At 49.3% G+C, this 25,061-nt stretch overlaps 7 protein-coding genes across 7 annotated transcripts; 3 read left to right on the top strand and 4 right to left on the bottom strand.

The window, feature by feature from the left end:
• Positions 1-3,540: 3,540 nt before the first annotated feature.
• H6S33_003296 (uncharacterized protein) lies at positions 3,541-5,213 on the bottom strand (the record flags this gene model as incomplete). Its single annotated transcript, XM_044834671.1, has 3 exons — positions 3,541-3,731; positions 3,789-4,958; positions 5,033-5,213. The coding sequence occupies 3 exons, from the start codon at positions 5,211-5,213 to the stop codon at positions 3,541-3,543; spliced, it is 1,542 nt and encodes a 513-aa protein (XP_044692503.1).
• Positions 5,214-5,873: 660 nt separating this feature from the next.
• Positions 5,874-6,365, bottom strand: H6S33_003297 (uncharacterized protein; the record flags this gene model as incomplete). Its single annotated transcript, XM_044834672.1, has 1 exon — positions 5,874-6,365. The coding sequence occupies one exon, from the start codon at positions 6,363-6,365 to the stop codon at positions 5,874-5,876; it is 492 nt and encodes a 163-aa protein (XP_044692504.1).
• Positions 6,366-7,247: 882 nt separating this feature from the next.
• H6S33_003298 (uncharacterized protein) lies at positions 7,248-8,327 on the top strand (the record flags this gene model as incomplete). Its single annotated transcript, XM_044834673.1, has 1 exon — positions 7,248-8,327. One exon carries the CDS (start codon positions 7,248-7,250, stop codon positions 8,325-8,327), a length of 1,080 nt encoding a protein of 359 aa, XP_044692505.1.
• A 1,239-nt stretch (positions 8,328-9,566) lies between these two features.
• Positions 9,567-10,484, bottom strand: H6S33_003299 (uncharacterized protein; the record flags this gene model as incomplete). Its single annotated transcript, XM_044834674.1, has 1 exon — positions 9,567-10,484. The coding sequence occupies one exon, from the start codon at positions 10,482-10,484 to the stop codon at positions 9,567-9,569; it is 918 nt and encodes a 305-aa protein (XP_044692506.1).
• A 1,426-nt stretch (positions 10,485-11,910) lies between these two features.
• H6S33_003300 (uncharacterized protein) lies at positions 11,911-13,662 on the top strand (the record flags this gene model as incomplete). The annotated part of the gene is made up of 2 exons (XM_044834675.1): positions 11,911-12,439; positions 12,557-13,662. The coding sequence occupies 2 exons, from the start codon at positions 11,911-11,913 to the stop codon at positions 13,660-13,662; spliced, it is 1,635 nt and encodes a 544-aa protein (XP_044692507.1).
• A 2,097-nt stretch (positions 13,663-15,759) lies between these two features.
• On the top strand, positions 15,760-17,508 carry H6S33_003301 (uncharacterized protein; the record flags this gene model as incomplete). Its single annotated transcript, XM_044834676.1, has 3 exons — positions 15,760-16,162; positions 16,226-17,072; positions 17,142-17,508. The coding sequence occupies 3 exons, from the start codon at positions 15,760-15,762 to the stop codon at positions 17,506-17,508; spliced, it is 1,617 nt and encodes a 538-aa protein (XP_044692508.1).
• Positions 17,509-17,973: 465 nt separating this feature from the next.
• On the bottom strand, positions 17,974-18,880 carry H6S33_003302 (uncharacterized protein; the record flags this gene model as incomplete). The annotated part of the gene is made up of 4 exons (XM_044834677.1): positions 17,974-18,018; positions 18,112-18,214; positions 18,641-18,653; positions 18,715-18,880. 4 exons carry the CDS (start codon positions 18,878-18,880, stop codon positions 17,974-17,976), a joined length of 327 nt encoding a protein of 108 aa, XP_044692509.1.
• Between the last annotated feature and the right edge of the window lie 6,181 nt (positions 18,881-25,061).

Below are 25,061 nucleotides of genomic sequence, written 5' to 3' on the forward strand. Positions count from 1 at the left end.
GATCAGATTGGGGCAATATACTGATTGGGAGGACCCCACGTTTTTACAAAGTGCACCACTAGCTCATGGGGAGTTTCATCGGGAGGGACCAGGTACCCATAGAGGACCGCAAGACTGCCATTCGCAGTTGGGGGGTCTGCATCCTATTATTGGCTTACTATCGATACGTAAGAATTCTAATAACGCTGCGACATCTGAGTGGACGACACGAGCGGTGCATGTTGTCTACTGTACCTGGTACAGCTTGAGCCATAACCCGACAAAACTCAGGCATCATCGACCAATACATGAGATCCTTAAATCCGGGTCTGAACGTAGAGTGCAAGCATCATGATTGGATCCCTTTCATTGCGTCAGTCAGTTAGGAAATCTGTCTTTATTGGCTACTATTGGTGCACCGATTGATAACGTTGCATCCAAGTGGACAATATAGATCCTAGCACCACGTTTTCTAGTGTACCGGGTACTGTACTCTAGAGCAACCTTAATTCAACAACACTCAGACTTTACCATCCAATACTTAAGACCCCCAGTATATAGCTCGGGAATAGAGTGCAGTTCTGATTGGACCCCTCTCACGTTTCTGTAAGATAGACATGGTTTCAGCGCAACCAATGTGAGACTACAGAACCTTCACTGAGTGTTAAGAAATCTGTCAGCTCATTGGTCAACTACCAATATGCAAGTACCATGCGACAGCTACTGGTGCACCAATAGAATCCTGAGGTAGGATATGGCTGTGCCAACTTAAGTGGACGATCCAGATCGTAGCAGCACGTTTTCTACAGTACCGGGTACTGGATGTGCAGCAACCTTAATTCAACAGCATTCAGGTATCTCCGGCCAATACATGTTATTCCTCGCGCAGTAGTATGAAGAGGCAGTGCAATGGTCTTCATTGGATCCCTTCCACGTTGCTGCACCTGCACGTTTCATGGGCCTAACCCACGTTTTGCACTGCCAATCCAGGGTGCTGCAGTAATGCACCCAGTACTGGTAGTTAGGATGGTTGGGAGGGGGGTTGGTTCACCAATGGATGGGACAAGACTGGAAGTGGATCAGTAGGCTATGCTGTCTACACCATCAACCAAACACCACCGGGCCAGAACCAGTAACTTTTTAACCCAGCAGCTCCCACGTTTCTGCAAGATACACGTTCCAACTCAAAGTCCACTTACCACAGTGGGGTATCTCCCCATAGGTTCAGATCTAGCCACTGCACGTTATGATTCAGAAACCCTAACCCACAAGGCTGCGACAGCACTAGCACAAAATCTCGAGTTAGGGTGCTCGATTTCTATGGGGTAGGGAGATGTAAGGGGGCCCGGTCTGCGGTTTCATTGGCTTATTGCTGGCGCGAGTTGTGGTAGAGTATTGGCCCATGGTGGGTGGGCCATGGGGTGCGTGGACAGAGAGGACGTAGGTGTGGGTGCGGTCGCAGCCTTGTGGGTTAGGGTTTCTGAATCATAATGTGCGGTCTAGATCTGAACCTATGGGGAGATACCCCACCGCCGGAACACGTCGTAAATTTTGAGTTGGAGCGCAGAAACGTGGGAGTTGCTGGGTTGAAAAGTTACTGGTTCTGGCCCGGTGGTGTTGGTTGGTGGTGTAGATAATAGACCTGCTTATATCACTGGTGCAGTATTTCGGCCAGTAAGAAATCTTAACCTATCCAGAAGTTAGGGTGACGAGTGGTCAGTAGCTGTCAAGGTGATAGGTGCACGTGGAAGGCGGGTCTGCAGCCAGCTGATCGATTTACCACCGATGGAAATATGGTGGTTCACCAATAGAGCATGACAAGGCTACGTTCCGGTGGAGTGGAAGATCAATCAGTCACCGCACACGTTATCCACAAGACTAGCACTCTAACTGGAGGACTTCCATGTGCCTGTGAGGTCCACTTGCAAGACGTTTACATGGGCCAGCAAGGAGGCCTATCCACCGATCTGGTGGACTTGGTAAAGACGGTGACTCGCTCAAAAGCGAGTAGCCTTCCTGCACTGGCTTACCACTGATATTCAAATAATGGTAATGACGGTGTGCCAATGGATATCGATCGAACAAGGCTGTGTATCCCAGTAGTGGAGACAACGACACAGCTGCAGGCTGCAGGCTGACGGAGGCTATGTACCAAATAACGGAGCCAGTAAAATCCGAGAATAAAGTGTCATAACCTTAAACCAACGTTTTTGCACCTGTGCTGTGCCAGTCAGGAGCGTGCCACGCGAGTACAAGGACAAGGGCTGCGTCCCAGTGGAGTTGACACTTGACTTGCAGGTGTCAGTCACCACGCCGTTACCAGTAAAGTCGAGAGGGAAAGTGCAATAATCAGAATCCAACGTTTCTGCACTTGCATCAGGCCGGTAAGGAAGCATGGTGGCGGCGTGTCGAACGGGCCCAAGGCTATTGGGTTCCGCCGATATCCAATAGAGCAGACAAGGCTGCGTGGACACAACCACGCCATCACCAGTAAAATCGAAAGGGAAAGTGCAATAATCCTAAAGCAGTTCCTGCACCTGCACGACTCCATAAAAGGAAGTCTATAATATCATTGGTTTTAGCACCACGACAGAGCCACCGGATCCACAGCCTGACTATTGGCACAAACAATAAATAGGAATATACACTGATTGGATCCCCCACGCTCCTGCAAGACATGGACTTCACTCAGTGAGTAACGCACGTGGACTACCGACCAGTAGTTGACGACCGATGATAAAAAGTGATCTGGAATATCATTGGTTTGCTATCGATGTAAGTAACGTACTAAATCCAGCATCCACTCTCACTGATTCGATCCCTCGCCACGTCCCCATAAGACATGCACTCACACGTTCCGCAATCCCTAACCCACTATCACTCACACAGCCAATCCAGTAATGCACTACCAATAAACGAAACAGCCTCTACCAAATCCAGAATAAGACCTATGTAATCAAGATAGCACACTCAACCAACATCATTGGATCCCTCACACCTGCGTTTCACAAACCCTAACCTTAACCATGTCATGGATTATCACTCGTACTGCTATGTTACGACTGCAGAAATTTATTGGAATTTATGAGCGGGAGCGGGATAATAGGTGGTAAATGGGTGGAGGATAATTCTGTGAAAATTTGGTTTGTTAGCGATGTGGGAGTCGTGTCAAGCCCTAACGCACGAGTAATTGGACACGCGGGAGTGCGTGGCTTTGGGTATTTTGGCTTCATCATAGGACAGGTACGTGTCTACACAACGTGGAATGTTGTTTGACAACGTACTCGTTTGACAAACGATCACACCGCCAACGAGCGACCTCCCTTTTCTTCATCCACTTCACTCTCTCCCCTCAACATCGACACGAATGAACCATCCATCACTCAATCATCATCCCCTCAACAAACACAGGCAAACGATTCTATGACAAAAAGGAAAACTTTTGATATCATTTATCCTCTGGGGTACATTACTAGTACATCTAAGAAGCATACACATATTTACAAAAAAATACCAACGCCATATAACATGATAACCATAACCCAAATCCCCATCCCCTATCTAGATCTCAATCTCCTTCAACGAATCGCTAACCGCAAACGCCGCCGCAGTCTTGCTCTTGAGCTCGTCGACCGTCACGCCCTTGGCGATCTCAATGAGGGTGAGTCCGCCGGTGAAGGAGACGTCGAAGACCGCTAGGTCTGTGATAATGCGTGAGACGCACTGCTTTCCGGTCAAGGGGAATTGGCATTCTAAGTCCTAGTTAGTATCTTTCTTCTTCTATGTTTGGAGCTAGGGGAGTCAATTACCTTCGAGGATCTTTGGCCTGCCCTTCTTATCAACGTGCTCCATCAGGACAACGACCCTTGTGGCCGCTGGGTTCGCGACCAGGTCCATAGCTCCTCCCATACCCTTTATCTTACCGGGCAGCCCCCAGTTGGCCAGATCACCCTTCGACGACACCTGCAGGGCGCCGAGCATGGTCAAGCCCATGCGGCCCGCTCTAATCATACCGAACGACTCCTCACTGCCAAACGTCGACGCTCCCGGGTTGAGGGTGACGGTCTCCTTACCCGCATTGATGAGATCCGGGTCAGCCTGCTCCCTCGTGGGGTATGGGCCCATCCCAAGCAGCCCGTTCTCAGACTGCAAGTGGACATGCACACCCTCAGGCAAGAAGCTGGGCGCCAGTGTCGGCATACCAATACCGAGATTGACGACATCCCCATCCTGGAACTCCTGCGCCGCCCTGCGGACAATGGTCTCCCGCTTCTTCGCCGCCTCGCCGCCACCGCTCTTCATCTCCTTCTCGATGTCCTCCGGTGTCTTTGCCAGCGTCAGAAGCTCAATGTTCTTTGGCGTGGTGCTCTGCACAACCTGCTTCACGTACACGCCCGGCACATGGATATCGTCAGGGTGGATCTCCCCCGGTTGCACAATGTTCTCTGCCTCCACAACAGTGTGCTTCGCCGCGCGCGCCATCGCAGCGTTAAAGTTCCTTGCCGACAGCCTGAAACGGATATTTCCTAGGGTATCCACAGTGTGTGCCTTGATGAACGCCACATCGCCCACGATCGCCTCCTCGAGAATAAACTTCCGTCCGCCAAACTCACGCACCTCGCGCGGCTTGCTCGTGAGCTCGACCTCGCCGCTGCCGTCCTTCTTGTAGCGCACCGGCAGCTTGCCCTCCTCGATCCACGTACCGACACCGGCGGGCGTGTAGAATGCGGGGATGCCGGCACCGGCAGCGGCGAGACGGCCTGCAATGTTGCCTTGGGGCGTCAGCTCGACGTCGAGGCTGCCGTCAAGATACATCTTTTCGAAGATCTTGTTGGAGCCAATGTAGGAGGCGATCATCTTGCTGACCTGCTTGGACTCGAGCAGCTGCGAGAGTCCGTGGCCGGGCGTGCCGGCGTTGTTGGACACGGCTGTCAGGGAGCGGATGGTGGGCGTCGAGAGGACCTGGTTGATTAGGGTGTCTAGATACCGCTCAATTAGCCCAAAATCCTAATCATTGACTCACTCGCAACAGAGAGAACTCATGAAGACTTACCGGGAACTCCACAAACACCGAAACCACCGCAGAGCAGCGTGTCGCCGGATTTCAGGCTCGAGATGGCTTCCGCCGGGGAGACGACTTTGGACTTGTATTCTTGCGCCAGGCGGCTGCGCACCGAGAAGCAGCGCTGCTGGGGGCGCAGCGCGCGGAGGGAGCGGAGGCGGGTTGTTGCCATTATTGTATACTATCAATTATGAAAAAGGGAAGAAAAGAAATGCAATTGCAATACCACCGATGGAAAGCAGTCAGGTAGGAATACAAGAATACAGGTAAAAGAGCAGAATAGAGAAGGAGAAGCTTCTTTTGTAGCATATAACCCCCCCCCCCGGCTCTCCCCCGGGCATGGGACAGTTGGCATCTAGCTGTCACGTAAGGATTAGTGATGGGTTAGTGATGGGTTAGGGTTAGGTGTTGCGGTTGTCTTCACGGTTGTCGTGTGCACGTGGTGATAGCGGGTGAATATTTACCCGTGCTTCTTATCGGTGGCTACAGTGCCGATAGTCCGCGGCGGGGTTTTGGGTTTGCGGGGGACCCGGGCGGGTGTGTGAAGCGGTGAGTGGTACCTGGATGATGGATCTGTGTTTGACAGATGAGTCTATGTGTGTGGATACTCTACGTATTCTACGATGGGGCAGCCGTTTCGGATTGCTTTCACAGATGACAGTAATGGTAATGATTGTGTTTGTAGATGGAAATCAATTTCTATAGCGTACGTGGTAGGTATTCCAGCACCCAAAAAGCACACACACAATGCAGCATACAAGACAGATATACAAATTTCAAACACCCCTCTCATCCCCTCACGCTCCCCCATCCCCTCTTCCCCCCAATCCCCTTAAGCCTTCCCACTCTTCTCCGCCGCCGCCGCAGCCTCCTTCTCCTCCCTCTCCTTCTCCTTCAACAGACAGAACCCCACGGCCGCCGTATACCCATACGTCCCCAGCCCCACCACCGTCGCCACCGCCTTATCCGAGAAATACGAATGGTGCCTGAACGGCTCGCGCGCATGCACATTACTCACATGCACCTCGACGAAGGGGATATTGACGCCGACGAGCGCGTCGCGGATGGCCACGGACGTGTGCGTGTAGGCGCCCGGGTTGATGATGATCCACGCCACCTGCTCGTCGCGCGCGGCGTGGATGCGGTCGATGATGCCGCCCTCGTGGTTGGACTGGTAGGTTGAGAGGGAGGCGGAGGCGGCGGAGGCTTGGGAGACGGCGAGGGATTCGACGTCGTGCAGGGTGGTGTGGCCGTAGATGTGGGGTTCGCGGGTGCCGAGGAGGTTGAGGTTGGGGCCGTTGATGAGGAGGAGTTTGGGTGCCATTGTGGGTGTGTTTGTGTGGATTGGGGGGTTGTAGGAGGAGGTGGTGAGAGGTGAGGTGGAGGAAGTGGTAATGATGGTGATGGTGGTTTGTGGTGGTGGTGGTGGTGGTGGTGGTGGTGGTGGTGGGCCAATCGATAGATAGGATAGAATGTAGACTACGGCCACTTTGGTACTGCCTCTTTCTCGGGAGTCTCGGCGGTACTGCGCTGCGCAGCCGACATTTAAACAACGTCCCCAAACAGCACCACGGCTACTATTACCGCGAGTATCTACTGCCTATGAAATAGCCGTGATAATAGTAGCAATAGTAATAATAGTCGTAATAATAATCATTAGTAGCATATGCATTGGCAGCAAGCAATCCTATACCTTACCCTCAACAGAAAAAAAAAAGATTAATGACCCCTCAGATTGTAATCATGATGCTTCCTCCATTTTCCCGCGAAATAAGCTCGGCATGTAGTGCGGTGCGTGCGTTGCGTATCTTGCGTATCCGGGGGTGTGCTGGTGGGTGCTGCGTGGTGGTGGCAAGCTCGATCATTTCCTCCCGTCTAAACGTTCTTCCGACCTCTCGCAGCGCCAACTCCCCACAGCACAGCCAGAACAGACTAGTAGCTGCTACTGTAAGTACATGTAAGGTAGTTCCTAGTAGACACTGCGCTCTGCTAGTACGGTCAACTACCCGCCCCTCCCACCCCCTCCCCAAAGAGTACAAAAACACGGTCAGTACCAGATATTTTGGAAAATAAAATTCATCTCATCTCATCTCATCGTAAACCTCCATCTCACCACCCATCACCTCCCACCCACTCACCTATTATCACTCACATACTATCACTCACCCCTCCCCCCAAAAAGTAAAAAACAAAAAAGAAAGCCAAAATGTTGCCCCCAACCTACACCACCCCCACAAAGCTCGTGGATGCCCTCCCCCTCGGCATCGCGTCCATGAACCTCGGCCGCGCCGCCTTCCACGAGCTCGAGCCCAAGCTCTCGGCCGCCGCCGCCGCCGGCTTCAAGGGCATCGAGGTCTTCTACGAAGACATCAAGATCCCTGCGCGCCGCGCCCTCGCCGCCGACCCCACCACCACATTCCAGGAGCAGCTCCTCATCTCCGCGCAGAACTTCCGCGACCTGTGCGACAAGTACAATCTCACCATCTTTGTGTTCCAGCCCTTCAAGAACTACGACGGGCTGCTGTCGCAGAAGCGCCATGACGAGAAGATCGAGAAGCTGAAGCACTGGTTCAAGCTGGCGAAGATCCTGAGGACCGACACGATCCAGATCCCGTCCATGTTCCACCAGGACCCGATGGTCGCGACGGGCGATATGGACAAGATTGTGGCCGACTTGGTAGAGGTGGCAGATTTGGGTGCGAAGGAGAGCCCGCCGATCAGGTTTGCGTATGAGATTATGGCATGGGGCGCGCACGTCGACCGGTGGCAGCAGGCGTGGAAGATCACGCAGGCGGTCAACCGCGACAACTTTGGTATGTGTCTCGACACGTACCAGATTCTTGCAAACATCTGGGCCGACTGCACCTCTGAGAGCGGTGTCCTGCCCAACGCGGACAAGATCTTGCAGGCCGACATTGACGAGTTTCTGCGCGAGGTGCCGCTCGAGAAGGTGTACTACGTTCAGCTCGCAGACGCCGCAAAGATGTCGCCGCCGCTGTCGGCATCCCATGAGTGGTACGACCCCAAGCAGAAGTGGGTCATGACCTGGTCGAGGAATGCGAGGTTGTTCCCCTTCGAGGAGGACAGGGGCGGTTACCTCCCGGTGTTGAAGATGCTCGAGGCGTGGATCTTTGACTGGGGCTACAGGGGGTGGGTTTCCATGGAATTGTTCAACAGGAGCATGATGGACCCTTCGCCGTCGGTGCCAAAGGACCATGCTGATCGTGGTGTGGCATCGTGGAACAAGTGCATCAAGGCGTTGAAGCTGGATGAGAGGGATGCGTAGAGCGTTTTTTCCTCTTTTGGTTTTTTGTAGTTCCTCTCTCTTCGTGTAAAGGGTCTTTTTTTTTCTTTTCTTTCTTCTTCAGTTTTTGTCTTGGGTTTTCTTTGGTTGTACTTTTCGGGAGCTAGAAATATAACATTCTTGGACTTTTAAATTTTGAGTCCATGGCTGCCATATTGTGATGTCTGCATAAATCAACCGGTGTCTGTACAAGCGAAATAGCCAATTCTTCATCCGATATTCTGATATCTGCGTAAATCAGCTGATGCCTGTATAGGAAGATAGCCAATTCCTCGTCTGACATCACTTCATCCACACAAGAGTAAAGTGGAGATAACGGGCGGAGATGAGGGGTAGGTTTCACGAGTAATGTTGAGTGACGTTGCAGGATGGAACAATCGAGTGATAGTGGATGATCCAATATCTAAGTATGCCGCGTATAAGGCAGACAGCTTTCGGAGGTTGATGGATCTCCCAGCAGTCGCAGTAGATAGATGGATTGGAGGGCTGATAGATAGAAGACCCGATTGATGATGGAAGAGGGAGAGGAAGAGCCTAGGGTGAGCGGTGCTGGATGATATATAGCATAGCTGTGCTTTCAGCGCACGTACCCACCTACATGCAGCCAAACATGACGTGTTTAAAATCATGCCACGCCTCACGCCAGACACAGACACAGACACAGACACGGACACAGACACAGACACGGACACAGACACAGACACGGACACAGACACAGACACACCGAACATGCGGGCTGTGGACAGACAACATCCGAGTAAGGAGAGACCGATGGGGCTAGGCAATGCTTGTAGAGAGAACCCTCAGCACTGAACAAGTAGAACAGATATGCCAGATGAGCTAGTATATCTTCGCAGTTGGGGGCTCTTCCTCTATCATCACTCTTCCTCTCTCATCACTCATCCTCTATCATCACTCTATCACCAATCAAGTCATCTTTCACTAGCCATTAAACATCAGCCATGACCTCTTTTATGTGTATTTCAACATCTCTCCCATTTATCGTCCACCACATCACAATTCACAAATATTTCAGAGAGACACTCTCATTGCAGAGTTTATGGTCTGATTCTTATTCTATTATCGACTTCATCACTTAACTTCCTCTCGTGTTTCACAAGCTAACAACACAATCTCAGTTCACATTCACCAACGGAGTAACCAAAAATCATAAGCTTCATTTTTAAACTATACAACCGCAAGCACCACCAACATCACCATCTATTTATTGATAATCGTACTCGCATCCGCCGCCTTCCTCAGCGCCTCCCACGCCTTCTCGTATGGAATATTCTTCGCCGCCTCCGCGCCCGCCCACAACGTGTACTGCCTCTCCAACTGCCACCCGATGATATTGATCCCCTCCACCGTCCTCCACCCCTGCTCCCCGGCCGCCTTCAACAGCCTCGTCTTCCTGGGATTGAAGCACATATCCAAAAACACGCCCCTCCCCTCCTCCGGCGTCTTCTCAAACACATACTTCACGATCTTCGACGCCTCGATCTCGCTCTCCGTCTGCGGCTCGAAATCAGGCACCGTGCCCACCACATACGCTGGCAGCTCCTCCGCCGCGATCGACTCAATCTGCGACAGCGACTTTACATGCACAATTGTTGGCCCAGCCTCACCGTACGCCCGCGCGTCGCTCTGCAGGTCGGCGACTTCCTGGTCGTCGCGGTTGATGACATAGATGGTCGTGCACTTGAGATGCGCAAACAGCGCATACACGGCCGCCCTACTCGCTCCGCCGGCACCAATCACCATTGCGGGCTTACCCACGCCCTTTTCCGATGCCGTGCGCAGACACTCGAGGATGCCGATCCAGTCGGTGTTTGAGCCCACGAGCTTGCCGTCGCCGTCGATGTAGACGTTGTTGCATGAGCCCAATGTCGTGCAGAGCTCATCGAGACGGTCGAGGTGCGGCATGATTGTCTTCTTGTAGGGCATTGTGACGACGCCGGCGGCGAAGTCGGGTTGGCGGAAGACGGACATGAGCTCTTTGACAGAGGGGATGTCGAGGAGCCTGTAGGTCCATGGGAGGCCGAGGGCGTCGGCCACGGTCTGGTGGACGGTGGGGGCAATGGAGTGGCGGACACCCTGGCCCGCCAGATAGTAGAACTTTTGGCTTGGGTTGGTCATTTTTGGTTGTGAAGATGAAGATGTGGAGATGAGTATGGGATGTGGGTTTTGAGTGTGGGGATCGTGGTGTGAGGAGTGTGTTTTTGGTGTAGAAGAGGCGAGTATAAAAGCTATGGGAATGAGTCAGGAGTGGTCTCTAGAGGTCGAGAGACACGCCGACAACACCGAGATTTTCATCAGATGAAATAACACTGAACGAAAATGCACCGGTCGGTAACTTGATTTCCATCCAGGCCCATTAGGCTCAATCTCTACTGCTGATCTGCTATTAAGGTAGGACCGAATAATGAAACGGAAATATAGATGTGAATATTACTCTACAGTATCAATTGCTACGATACAACAGAATACTCAAAATGAAAACAACTATTTGCTGACTACTATCTATATAGCTGACTACTAACAATGCCTATATAAAAACCCCACAAGCTGCAGCCCTCAAGGCATATCCCCACAATATACCGCCAAACTACCCCATATTCCACTAACCCAATTTCCTCGTTAGCATCTCCTCGTTAGCATCTCCTCGTTAGCATTCCCCCCCCCCCCCCCCCCCCCCAAGCCCTTTCCCCAATTTCCCCACCCTCATCTCCCCCGCGCGTCAGTTGACACCTCCCCCGTGTTTCCCCACGAAAACTGGATAAGCACTTACCCGCCCGCGCCCCATCCTCCCCACGAGCCGAGGATAAGGATAAACCCTCTCGTTTTTCTTTTTTCCTCCTCCCCCCATGCCGCCTCCACGTCTCTCTGCGGGGGAGATCAATAATCACACTCCATACACCCGCCCCCCAACCCTCCCATCCCCCATCCCGCCTCCAGGTCACAGGGCGCACCCGTCCCTATCCCCCCCAGTGCCGACCAACCAACCGACCGATCTCGCACCCAAATCTCGCTAACGGCTAAACGAGCAGCCCGGGGAAAAAAAGTAATACCAAAAAGCAATATGTATTCCAGGGCCCGAGCGCCGGAAGAGCACTTACGCGCTCCAAGACAATCATTACCGCATTCGGCAGCGATTAGTAGCTTTTCTTTGTTAGGGGAGTTCCGGCACTGCGACAGGGCTAGGGTTACTCCGGACGAGACAGGCAGTGGGAGTATTGAGGGCACGATGATGTTGTGAGGAGAGGAGGCAGTTTATATACTGTACCCCTATAGGGGACTATTAGTAGTGGCTTGCTTGATTCGTTGTCTGTGTACATTTTTTTTTTTTTACCAAGAAAGAACCAAGAGAAGAGGGCTTGTGAAGCTTAAGAGAATCCGGTCCTTGAAAGTAAAAATATCCCCACGGGCAAAGAGGAACATCACCGAATAGTGATAACACTATTACCGATAGCATCATTATCAGCCCACTCCACTGCACTCTACTGCACTCCACCATTCCATTCCATTCGACTTCACCACCACCACCGCCACCACCACCACCACAATGATATCCAAACTCACCCCGCCCACCACCGACCTCATCACCGCGCACCACGCCGCCGGCAAAAAAACGTACATCCTCCCACTCACGCACCCCAGCGTCACCACGCTCCTCCCGCTCTTCCCGCACCTCTCCTACCACACCGACGTCTTCGAGCTGCGCGTCGACCTGCTCTGCGACCCCGCCGCTCCCGCCTCCTCCCCGCCATCATGCGCATACCTTAAATCGCAACTCGAGCTGCTCCAGCAGGCCACAGAGCTGCCGATCATGTTCACGATCCGCACGCTGTCGCAAGGCGGCAAGTGGCCGGACGCGGCGCACGAGGCGGCGCTGGAGGCGATGCTGATGGCCGTGGGGGCCGGGTGTGCGTATGTCGATGTTGAGATTGAGTGGCCGCAGGAGATGATCGATGTGGTGGTGAGGGAGAAGGGCGGGAGCAAGATTGTGGGGAGCTTCCATGACTGGACGGGGCACATTCCGTGGGGGAGTGAGGTGCTGAGGGAGAAGTTTGAGAGGGCTGATAGCTTTGGTGGTGAGTTCACTTTTTTTTTTTTTTTAGCTTTTTTCTTTGGTTGGTTTTGGCGGGGGGGAGGTGCGGAAGAAGGAGAGGTAATGGGAAATGATCGCTGATGCAGGAAATGAACGGCAGATATTCCGAAGCTTAGTATCATGGCAACGAGCATCTACGACGCTTACGAGCAAGCGCTCTTCCTGCGGGCGCACGCAGACCACCCAAAGCCGATACTCGCAGTCGCGATGGGCGCCGCAGGCCAGCTCTCGCGCGCCCTGGCCCCCATCAGCATGATCACGCACTCGCTCCTCCCGTCGTCGGCGCCCGGGCAGTTAACGCTCACGCAGGTGCACAGCGTGATGCACCTCGCAGGCCAGCTTCCAAAGCGCAACTTCTTCATTTTCGGCAACAACATCGCGCACTCGCTCTCGCCGGCGCTGCACAACACTGGTTTCGCGGAGCTAGGGCTGCCGCACCACTACTCGATCCACGAGACGGCGAACGTCGACGAGGAGATTGCGGCCATGATGCTCGAGGAGACGTTCGGCGGCGCGTCGGTGACGTTCCCGCATAAGCTCCAGATCGGCAAGTATCTGCAGAAGACGTCCGAGACGGCGAGGCTGGTGGGCGCGGTTAATACGGTTGTGGTGGAGACGGACCCGAAGACCGGGGAGCGGGTCTTGTTGGGTGATAATACGGACTGGCTCGGCATCAAGTCGTGCATCGAGGTCAACTGGCCGACGCCCGGTGGGGTGTCTACTGCCGCAGCGGTCGTCCTGGGCGCTGGCGGGGCGGCGCGGGCGGCGTGCTATGCCCTGCAGAAGTTGGGTGCGCGCAAGGTCTACCTGATCAACCGTACGCGGAGCAAGTCCGATGAGCTCGCGGCAGACTTCCCCGGACTAGATTTTGAGCACTATCTGGCAATGTCCGACTTCCCGGCGGAGGTGTCGCCGGTGCCGAATATCGTAGTGGGGTGCGTGCCCGCCGATGATTTTGTCGAGGCGGATATCCCAGCGCAGTTCTTTTCGCTGGCGGCGGAGGGCGGTGTTCTGGTGGAGATGGCATATAGACCGTTGATGACGGCGCTGATGAAGGTTGCGGGCCGGTTTAGCGGGTGGAAGACAAGCCGCGGGACGGATGTGCTGAAGGAGCAGGCGTATCACCAGTTCGAAATGTGGACCGGGAGACGGGCGCCTTCGGCGGTGATGAGTGCGGCGGTGGATGCGGTGTTGGCGAAGAAGTGAATGGACTTTGTATCCCAGGTCGTTTTTCTTTTCTGTTTTCAATTTATTTCTTTGGTACCTAGAGGCAATAGTCAGATGAATCCATAAGAGATTAGACAACAAGTAGAGTCCAAAACGTTCTTCGTGATATGTGCGGGAGCATTGCATACAATTAATGAAGTAATCAATCAATCATGAATCAATGGCCGGGCGGGTACATTGTAAACCGAGTGATAATCCTGTGATGATAGCGAAAAATCAGCCACACCAAAATAAGAAAATAACAATAATAATATATTTTATTCCCCTCCCACGTGGCCACGATGCTGTGTTACCTTCAAAATATGACAATGTCAATGATCTCAAACCTTCTTTTGACAAAGAAAGAAACAGTTTCAAGCATCCTGTCTACAGTATCACGTGAAACCTCACAATCAGGGCACAGCAGCCTCAGAAACACCAAGGGCAGGCCCACAGAGGTACATACATACCTTATCATGGAACCCTAACCATTCACAGAGTACATACTGCATAGCAGTCATTACCGATACCACGTTTCTAGGGGCGGTGCAAACAGCATTGTCCCCAGGACTGAGAAGTTCATTTCCCGGTAGAGGATATACCCAGACGCATTTTTTCTGGGCAAAAGCTTGAGTCCACTTTTCCCCTGAATCCATTGGGTACATGTAGTGGTGGATGGATTGATATAGAAGACGCAACCGTTACGAGTTGTGTGTAGACAACGCTTATTAGACGATGAAAAATCTGGTAACTGCTTCATCCAGCAGTAGAAACGGTTTCTACTTTGGTTATATTAATCGCGCTCCCCGTTGTCGTGCTGCTCAACAGTAGAGTAGATAGCAGCCATGTACTGGTGAGTCGAGTAATTGCAGGAATGGCACCACCACGAAAACCCAATGGCATGATCTATGGCATGACACGATTTCTTTCTCCACCGTCCATTCTTTTGCTACCGTTCGTAGAAGAATTTAAAACTACCAAGAAGCCCCCAACTTTTTTCTCTTTTCTGAACGGAAAATATGGCCAGAGTTACTCAAGAGACTCTCTCTGGATTTCCTTGATATATCCGAGGTCTAATTTGTCGTTCTCGCTTTTTGCTTTGCTTCGGTCTTCATGTCTTGTCCAGTTGTCTTGCTTATTACCACACTGTAATTACTCGCAAGAAATGTTATTTCCGTCTTAACGCCTCTATCCCCCCCTCTCTCTATCTCGCACCAAGATGGATGTTCAACGGGAAAAGATAACTCCTATGCTCTCCATCGAATCCGGAATCGTTTATTAGAAATCATGAAACAATTGGTTTCTTCAACCGGCTTAATTCAATCGCCCTTGCGGAAAAAGCACAACCGTCCTTGCCATTTCATGATCATGGCCCAAAAAGAAAGGAAAGAAAAAAAAGCAAGTATCCCTTTCAGTTCGGTCGCATCTTGTCATACAGGGGTGGCATGTCGCAGCACCCATAACGTGTGCAGTCAAGGCAGGGTCATCCATCACACACACCTCACACACGCCCAGGATATCTCGGTCTCTTGTGCGGTCTACCCATCCACAACCTCAGGTCACAAACGACATCGCCAAAAACGGGTAAAACCCTAATCGAGGCTACCGACTCTAGAGCACATGGTTACATGAAGGTAAGACTTGTGTCTTGCCTCTCAGCCTTGCTTGCAGAACTGCCGCCAATTTGTATGATGGAGATCTTGGCCATTTCCCCGCATAATGTCCTATCCGGGCCTCCTTTCCCCGGACCAGGGCTGGTTTTCCCCACAACGCCCAGTGCGAGCGTCAAGTGGTGGCCACCAAAGGGCTGGTCGGTATGGTGTTGCGCAGCACCCTATTCGGCTACCCGCGGTGGGGTTAGTGTTCTCCCCGACAAAATAAGTTGCTAGCACCAGTAGGTTAGTGGTGAAAAACGTCCAAGTGTCCGGCCGTATATATTACTCCCATCATTTCCCTTCTTCCGCAACCTCATCATTCCTCCCAACAATCATCACTCAGTCCTGACTTCACTGTTACAGTCCAGTCATCACTCCCTGATACTGTTGGAATCGAATCTTCATCCTTTTCTTTAGTTTTAATAGCACTAGCTCGCCCAATATGCGCAACCCATTCGCCATGAAGGACGACTCCGCCAACCCGGCACCTCCAGAGGTCTACAACTGGAGGATCTATGCGCTCGCGGTTTCAGCAGCTATGGGTTCTGCCATGTTTGGTTATGATTCCGCCTTCATTGGTGGGACCATGTCTCTTCCATCCTTCCAGTCCCGCTTCGGTTTGTCTGAGGCAACCGGTGACGAACTTGCCACTTTGAAAGCAAACATTGTGTCTACTTTCCAGGCCGGATGTTTCTTTGGCGCAATTGCTTGTTACGCGGTGACCGAGAAATTCGGAAGAAAAAACACTTTGATGCCTTGCGGTGTTTTGTTCTGTATTGGCGCTATCTTGCAATTGGTTTCAGATGGTCATCTTGGTTTGATTTATGGTGGTCGTGCTCTTACTGGTATGTGCACCCCTAGTCCGCATCTTGATTCTTGGCATTTTGATCATTACTGACATTTCCCAGGTATTGCTGTCGGCGCTTCTTCGCTCTTGGTCCCCATCTATATTTCCGAATGTTCTCCTCCTGCTATCCGTGGACGCTTGATTGGTATCTTTGAAATCTTGCTTCAATTGGCTCTCGTCGTCGGTTTCTGGGTCAATTACGGAGTTTCCATCCACGAGGATGACGATTCTGACCGCCAATGGCACGTTCCTTTCGCCGTGCAGCTCGTCCCTGGTTCCCTCCTCGTCATTCTTATGTGGTTCCAGCCCGAATCTCCAAGATGGCTCATCAAGGCCGGTAAGACCGAGCTTGCGATCAAGAACCTCTGCACCATCCGTGGCCTCCCCGCCGACCACCAGTACATCGTCTGGGAAGTCGACACAGTCAACCAGCAGATTGAGCACGAGAACGCCCTTGGTGCCAATAGATCTGTTATCTCAAAGTTGAAGGAGACTTTCCTCCCCGGCAACCGCAACCGTCTCTTCATCGGAATGGCTCTCATGATGTTCCAGAACTTGTCCGGTATCAACGCGCTCAACTACTACTCTCCCACCATCTTCAAGAGCATTGGATTCTCTGGAACCAGCGTTGGACTTCTTGCTACTGGTGTTTTCGGTATTGTCAAGGCTCTTGCTACCATCATCTTCATGTTCTTCGGTGTTGATGTCTTGGGACGTCGCAAGTCGCTGCTTTTCGGATCTGTCGGTGCTCTCGTTGCAATGTTCTACCTTGCTGGTTTCTCCAAGCTTTCCGGATCCTTCGAGGGTGTTGCCGAGCGTGACGCCGGTGCTTACGTTGCCATTGTCATGATCTACATCTTTGCCATCTTCTACGCTCTCTCATGGAACGGTATCCCATGGATTTTCTGGTATGCCCCCATCTCTTTCCAATATTCATTTCTAAAGCTATCATACTAACATTCCCTGTTTTCTTTTAGCGCTGAGGTCTTCCCCACTGGTATCCGTTCAGTCTGCCTTGTTTTCACCACCTGCACCCAGTGGCTCGGTCAGTTCATCATTGTGTACTCCACCCCGTACATGATGAACAACATCACCTACGGCACTTTCCTTTTCTTCGGCTGCTCTCTCGTCTGCGGTATGATCTTTGCATGGTGCTTCCTCCCTGAGACCAAGGGTCTCTCACTCGAGGATATGGACATCATGTTCAGCCTCAAGGGTCTTGCTACCCACCTCCGCCCAGAGACCGACCGCATCATTGCCATCAACCGCGAGGAGCTTCGCACCGGCGAGGTCTCGGATGGAAGCATTGAGAAGCAAGGTTCTAAGCATGTGGAGGTGGTCTAAAGTGACATGTCTTTCTGGCTTTGGAGCAAGCGGATATAATGTGTTTGTCTGCTTGTTTATTGTGCAATGGTCTTCGTGCTTCTTGTTTTGGAAGATAAAAATTATCTTTTTCTTTTATTGTAATTAAATGTGCCATCTAGCTCTATGGCCTATGACCTATTCTTTGTCTCTGATGATGATGAGTTTTGTATTTATGTTGGTACGTGGGGATTTGGGTGGTTTGGCTTGGGGAGCGGGTTTTTCTTGCGGTTTCTATTATTCATGTTTGGGACGAAAACTTACATGTATTCATCATGCATACGGAGTTTGTAGAAATTCTATGCGACATTCTTCCTGGAAAAACATTTGTTTGGTCCGCCTATTTTGACTCATCGGAGACTGAGAAAAAAAAATCCCTTCATCTCTCTAAAGCAGTAGTGGCAAAGCTAGGCTTAGCGCGTCGGCGGAGCTCTGCACACCGTGAAGCTAGGCAGGAACCCGCAGGAACCAGCCCAACCAAGCCTCAAGGATCTGTAGGAACCCACACCAATTAGAGCTAACAGTCTAGGGTTCTCGGATCTTGTTTTTGCACAAACGATACCAGATCCACATGAGTAAGCGTACATACAACAACAACAACGGCTGAGATCTCAACAACCATGTGGCCAGCCAGGCGTTGTCACACGACAAGAATAGGCGAAAAGCTTGGCTGGAAACAAAATTTGCCCTAATCGGATAAGTGTTAAAGGACTATTGGCCGCGTGGGCCGGAACGTATGCCGAACGGAAGAACTCTCTTGCTATTATGTATGGTACATATTATAGGAATAGATCAGTATGAGTTTTTTTAGGAGAGTACATTTGATATGAAAATGCAGAATCTGGAGGGGTACATACATGTAGGTAAGGTATGTACGCACATCGAAAAATATATGTATGCAGCAGAGATAATCATTTGATTCGGATTTCTCTCATTATGATCCGGTGTGAAAAAGGGTTGGTGTGCAATACTTGTCTAAGATCCACGGCAGTATGTCTCTAGCGTCTAAGATCCACGGCAATATGTCTCCAGCTTCGTTAATTGCTTTACTTGCCGATATCTACAACAAAAATAAAGAAGATCGACAACGGATGAAATCTCGATACCGACATACCTTGATATCTTCCCTGTCGAGCGTAAAATAAGCCTTCTATCACTGCAGTCAAGAATAAAACAGACGGGATGAACCTGCACATCCGTAGGTGCCGAAACCAAAACCACGGTTTTTTTTCTCTCTATTTTCCTCAGCATGATGCACATATGTCGATCTCATTGGTGAAAACGTCACCCCGGATCTTATTTTCTCCGCCTGTGCCTGCCGAGCTCCGTGCCATGCCAGGAGTGGCACACTCATGCAGTGGCTGAGGTTGTGAATGTCTTGGTTGTGGGTATTAGATTACCCGAGTGTTTCACGGCATACCCCGCATTATGGGAGTGAGCCCTGTCTCAGATTGTGAATTTCAAATTTCAAGGTTCTTTCCTTTGCCACTGTGATACCATTGGCCTGGGTCACAGAGTGGTCAATCGTGATCGTCTGTGATATTTCCTCATTCTTATGATCAATCGATCACTCCCAGTTTCCCCTAACCCATGACCCGGCAAAATACAAACCTTTTCATGAGATCACTCGAATAGTCACTCGCTCATCGTTTCCTGTAATATTGGAGTAGAAGTATTCCTATGTTGGATGCAACATCTCCTGTGAAAACATCTCCACACTGGCGAGTGAGATCTTGTGATCGCTGTTGGACGATAGCTACTCAGACTCCTTGTACTTATCTGAAGCTGAATATCCGTGGAGTAGAGTGGCCAAATTGTTTTCTTTGCAGACTATGGCTGGTATTTTGTTTTCTTCCCCATACTGGTAGTTGTTTCTCTGTGCCGCCTCTATGCCCGTCTCACCCTGGTTCATTTTGACATCAAGCTTGTTTAAATGACTTGGTGATAATGAGTATTCCTCGGCCGAGAAAATTAATCAACTTTGTGAGAATCCGAGTAATCTTCCAAAGAATTCATAGACTTCAGCTACATCAATTTTAGCCCACCCCTACTGGTTGAGAATCCTGATTGGCCATGATATCGCTTTGGTAGGCGAAAGGTCTAATAGAGTACTTCACGGCACTACTATTACCCTTATCTGGTCACATTGACGGCCCTGAGGTAAACAGGATATGTCAAGTGGTATAGTAGCGGATTAATTTACGTGTAAGATGGTGGGTTCGAGTTGATGCCCCTGTAACATGAGTCCTTCCGTCATAATCGCCTGAGAAAATCCGGTATAGTACCTTCGTTGCCACGTATTTTGGGGGAAAACACCTAGTTTACGGAATTTAGCTCTCCTTTCGTTTTCATATTCACACCCGCCTTCAAGTTTTGTGTTCAAATACAGAAGGCCTAATGAGAGACATCGAGAAAGAAAAAAATCAGACCATGCATTTCAGAATACTCACGGACCCAGTACTGCCACATGACCAGATCACAACCAACGAACTCGTGTATTGCACAGTTTTTCATGTTGCATGAGATTTTCCAACGATGTTCCACTTGTAAAGCAGATTATCTCGCTCGAGTAGGTACTACGTAAGTTAATACTCTACCCCGAGTAGGTGCGGCATACAGCGGCAATAGCCATGGATCACATAGATGCAGTAGATAGAGTAGGAACTCACGAATCAGACCCGATCCGCTCCGGCTAACAGTGGGAAAAGCCGAGGACAAGATCGAGACTCTTCGCTATTGGTGGACGGCCCTATGAAATTGAACCGACTGGGTTGGCATGCAGTGAGCATGAGTACTATTAGAAGGACTACAGGCGGCCCAGCCTTCTCGAGTCATGCAGTCCTTGCAGAACTGATGATAAAGGAAGGAGGAACCGAAACTTGACAACACTGAGAAATCAATAATAAGGAGTCGGCTCTTCCTGATTAGCCACACCGAAGAACAGGGTTAATTCTAATGACAAATGCTAATGGATAAATATCGCCGCGGTTGAATAGACGATTGTAATGATGACGATGAGGATTATGAGGGTGATGTTGGTGATGGTGGTTATGATGATGATGGTGGTGGTGGTGGTGGCGGCGGTAGTGAGCATCGGGAAAAAAACAAAAGCTCAAAAACTGAGAACGATAAACACTCAGGGGCAAACCAAAAGAAGAGGCCACTTCTCAGCCGTCCCCTGACTTTGCTATATCTAACACAGAGCATTACACGTGGGCAAAGTTCGGTCTCCCATGTGTTTAAGTGACTCTAAGTACATCCATGTACTTGTGTCGCCGTTACTGACCGCAATCTTAGACGTTGTTTTCGGTCTTGGCTCCGGCCTCACACCCGCCATGTGTACGCAATACCCGAGCCGTTTCCCTCTCAAAGAGCACTTCCAACATATGCTAGTGTAAATGTAGGTTCAAGTACGGGTATATTACTTCACCATCTCCTGGCTCTCCCCTGATTATCGACATGCACCCGCTGTTAGCTGCACAAGCTATGTACATGTAGTTCCCCAAATGAATTTCTACTCTCTAGTCAAGCCTAGTTTGCTACACACAGCATATCAGGGGATGTAACCTCGAAGAGGCACCAGTACTACCTGGCCCGGCCAGAATAACAGGGTTAGGGTATCCGACCGAGTGATGGTTCATGATTTGAGCGTGATGCTAGGATCGATATCTCGTAGGTCTCCGGGTCTTTGGGCTAGGCTATGTGTCCGTGGGACAAATGTAGACAGGGTAGGTTAAAAGGTCAATTGAGATCCGCAATTGAACAAAGACTTCACACATAAGAACTTGTGCTTTGCTTAGACATCCGCGCTACTACTAGTATGAGTTAAAGTAGACAATCCATTAAGAATGTGCCTATCATGTACATACATGTAATTATACAATATAATATACATGTATGTACGTACAAGAACTTGTTTATAGAGAAAATTTGACGAGGCCAAGAATGTAATGCGTTACTACGTATTCAGCCAGTCACTCCTTTGAAATATCTACTACTACATGTAATTATAATATACGACACGCTCAGCTTTTCCAAGATAGCACATGTAGTTCGTACTTTCATCGATCACACAGCTGGTCATGATTTATCATTTACATAAGCGTGCTAAGTGCATGTGTATGGGGCGCGGTAAGTGTGTGAAAAGTAATTTTACCAACGGTAGTAAATTATTTTACCACCGGTAGTGAAGATAATACCAGTACATGTATTTATACCCTATAATGCTAATCTTTATGATAAAGGCACAGACCTTTTGGCCAAAAGGGGCCATATAATGCCAATATATATGAAAATTGTCCACCGGTGGGAAATTTTCATAAGTTTTGGCATTAATGATTGAACATTTACTTATTTAGTATAGCGCAGCATAATGACCGAAACCCAGTGTTTATACCGGTGGGAAATGTACTAATGTTGGATAGCGTGCAGACACAATGACTGAAATTCAGTGCTTATACCACCGGTGGTAAATAATTTACTACCGTTGGTAAAATTACTTTTGACACATTTACCGCTCCATACATGTGCGTATCACATACGTAGAAGTTAGAAAGTATTGACGAAAAAAAAGAATTCTCCCTATAGAGGGAGGGAGGGAAAAAATGGTTTTCGAATCGACAACGGCAGGGTTTGAACCTACGCTCCCGAAGGAATCAGATAACCGAACGATGGAAATTCAAGTCTGACGCCTTAACCACTCGGCCACGTTGTCTTGGTGGCACACTCTGACAGGGGTATTAGCTTGTTGCCAAGGTATTCCGATATTAACCCGAATCATATATAATCACTCGGAAGGAGTTGACGGTTCCCAACTTTTTTTTGGTTTTGTTTGTCATTAAGTGTATTCAACCTTTCAGTTATCACATAACCGAAAATACTCTTCCTGTAGGGCCTATCAATTCACCGCCATCTCAATAAAGGAAAAGAAAGTAACTATTTTTAAATTTTGTACATGTTTCTCCTCCGTCCCTTCTTCTTCCATCATGTAGCGGTCTTTCGTACCCGGATATGTCTCAGATTCTTTGAATAACGGTTTTCAAGAGATATAGCTGAGCTCACCCGAGTATTGTGATCCGGATTAATTATAACCACAGATTATCACTCGGTAATCCGCGCCAAGCCTACAAGGACACACTTTTGGGAAAATTAACCACGAGTCCAAAACCACGACGAGATCGGTCAGCTGACTGTAAAATAAGAATTAAGACCATTCTTGTCTGGTAAGTATTTCTATTCGACGTTCAACCATTGTCTCAGGAACGACATCATGGTGCAATTCTAGTGTATGGCGCCTGCCATCCGAAAATTCCTCAAAATATGGGAACCCCTATGAGAAATTACGATTATAGCATTGAAGGTTAAGCAAGAGTAGTAGTAATAGTACTTGTAGTTAAGCGCCTTGAAGCTGGTCCCCCCGAGGTAATCTCATTCATATATGGGACCATGATACTTTTACGACCATGATTTTCCACGGACCAACTCTAGCTCTATCGATCAACAAAATCTTGAGCAATTATGATAATCGTATCATGATATCAGGAAGACTACTAGATATGGGCGTATATAGAAACTGGTCTCTTTCTTATTAGGCTCTCTTATTACTTAACTATTCTTGATGCTAGGATACGTATCGACCCTGTCTATCCTTTGACTGTATCAAATATCACAAATATTTGTATAGAAGCTTAAGCTGCTCTTCACCATTCATCACTTGCCTAAGACTCTGTGACAGATATCATCTCGTTTAAGCTATCACACACTATCTCCGGGGACTACATGAAATGGAAAGGAAAGTCCCAGACCGGAAGTCTTATTACCAGAATTAACGGGTGATGACATCCAAAATTGAGTGTATTAGTCTGTCCTAAAGCTGTAGTAGATTTATAACGGTGTATAAATCCACTTGGGTACCCATCACAGGTTGACTGGCGAGAGATACAGACTTAAACGTTGGTATATCTGTAGTTTGAGTGTCCAATGAGTAAGATTCTGAAGATCAGTTGCTATTGGGTGTTTGAGTGATTGGTGAATTGAACTCATATATATGCTCGTTGGAAGGTTACTATGGTGGCATGTGTCCGTAGCGGGTATCGATATGACAAAAAAGAAGGCCGAACATACCTTTCCATTGGTCATTGGTCTACTCAATTGGGTGGGTGATATCATTAGGAGTTTTATTTTCTTTTGACTTCAATGTATAAAACGTACACGCCGCATCGTGGGCATATCAAGCACTGGGATATATCGAATGCGCTTGCCGATATATGATATGCCCAGTCGAAAGTATTTAAGGCTGGGTGCTTTAAATAGCCATCTTGGATCCCGACTAACTAGAGTATAATACGATGGCTATATAACTATTGCGAGCTAGAGATGAAGTATATATATAACGATATTCTATTCCAATATAGTATTACAAATGTGGGTAATATCAATGATAGAATTACTTAACTATATGTAACATCCAGTAAGCTGCCAATGCTGGGCTAGTCTTGTTTCTGGGAGCCAAAAAGTCACAATTGCGCAGACGAGCGATTAGTGAAATTGACTCAGATTAAGAATCGAGGAATTTATTAGCAAAGTCAAACTGAATCGCCACGTACCTAAAATAGTCAGCATTTTGGGAAATAGCCGAACTAAGGGGGTCGATAGGAATACTGATATTGATACCATTTATTCGATGGCACAGCCATCATGTGCGGCTGCCAGATCCTTTCACAGCTGCAGTCGATCTCTATACACCCCTCTGGTCTAATCTCTCGTATACATGAGGATCGAAACATACATATGTATGCCACCTTCATCGTTTTGCACGCCCATTTATGGTCTTTTAAAAAACCAGGCAAGCTTAACTAAGCCCATAGAAAAATGTCAAATCTTGAAACTTTAATAATCATCCTTGAGTATTATAGAGGTCTAATTGTGCCCATCAATAATGTCAACTGATCGTAGGCTCAAAGACATCGTCCAAGCTTTTCGTGGCACCCAGCACAATGCGTACCGCCCGTCACCGCATAAAATTAGAGTATTGCCATCTACTCCACATTTGCTCCCGGCGTCTCGGGAACGGCCAATTTCAACCAACTCAGGACAGTCTTCAAGATTGAGTGGCTGTGCCATGCGGGAATGTGTCTCAGCGTGAGGCGTACACGTGTGGATCTGCACGCCATCTACCGTATACGTTACCTAGTCAATTGCTTTTCTTTTTCGCCCTACAGTTTCTTATCACGACAGGAGGAGGAGGCGCGAGCCCCTGATCCAGCTTTGGTTGGCTGTGTCTTGCGTAGGTGCAGAACTAGGACTCGATAGTTGATCCTCAACTACATGCCATTAAAGAAACGTCAGAAACCATCCTCAGACGTTTGATATCGCTCCTAGAGTTCGGACTCAGTGCTCCACGTAGTTACGTCTATATATAAATACTCCAGATCTACTATATAAATACATGTACTTACTGTCCTAGAGTACATACCATCGATAAATATGCAGGTACAGTGCATGAAGCCACTGAACCGAACACTCTACTCCTTCCT

The sequence above is a fragment of the Morchella sextelata genome (genome assembly GCF_020137385.1).
Source record: "Morchella sextelata strain SCLS chromosome Unknown scls_14, whole genome shotgun sequence".
Taxonomy (NCBI): domain Eukaryota; kingdom Fungi; phylum Ascomycota; class Pezizomycetes; order Pezizales; family Morchellaceae; genus Morchella; species Morchella sextelata.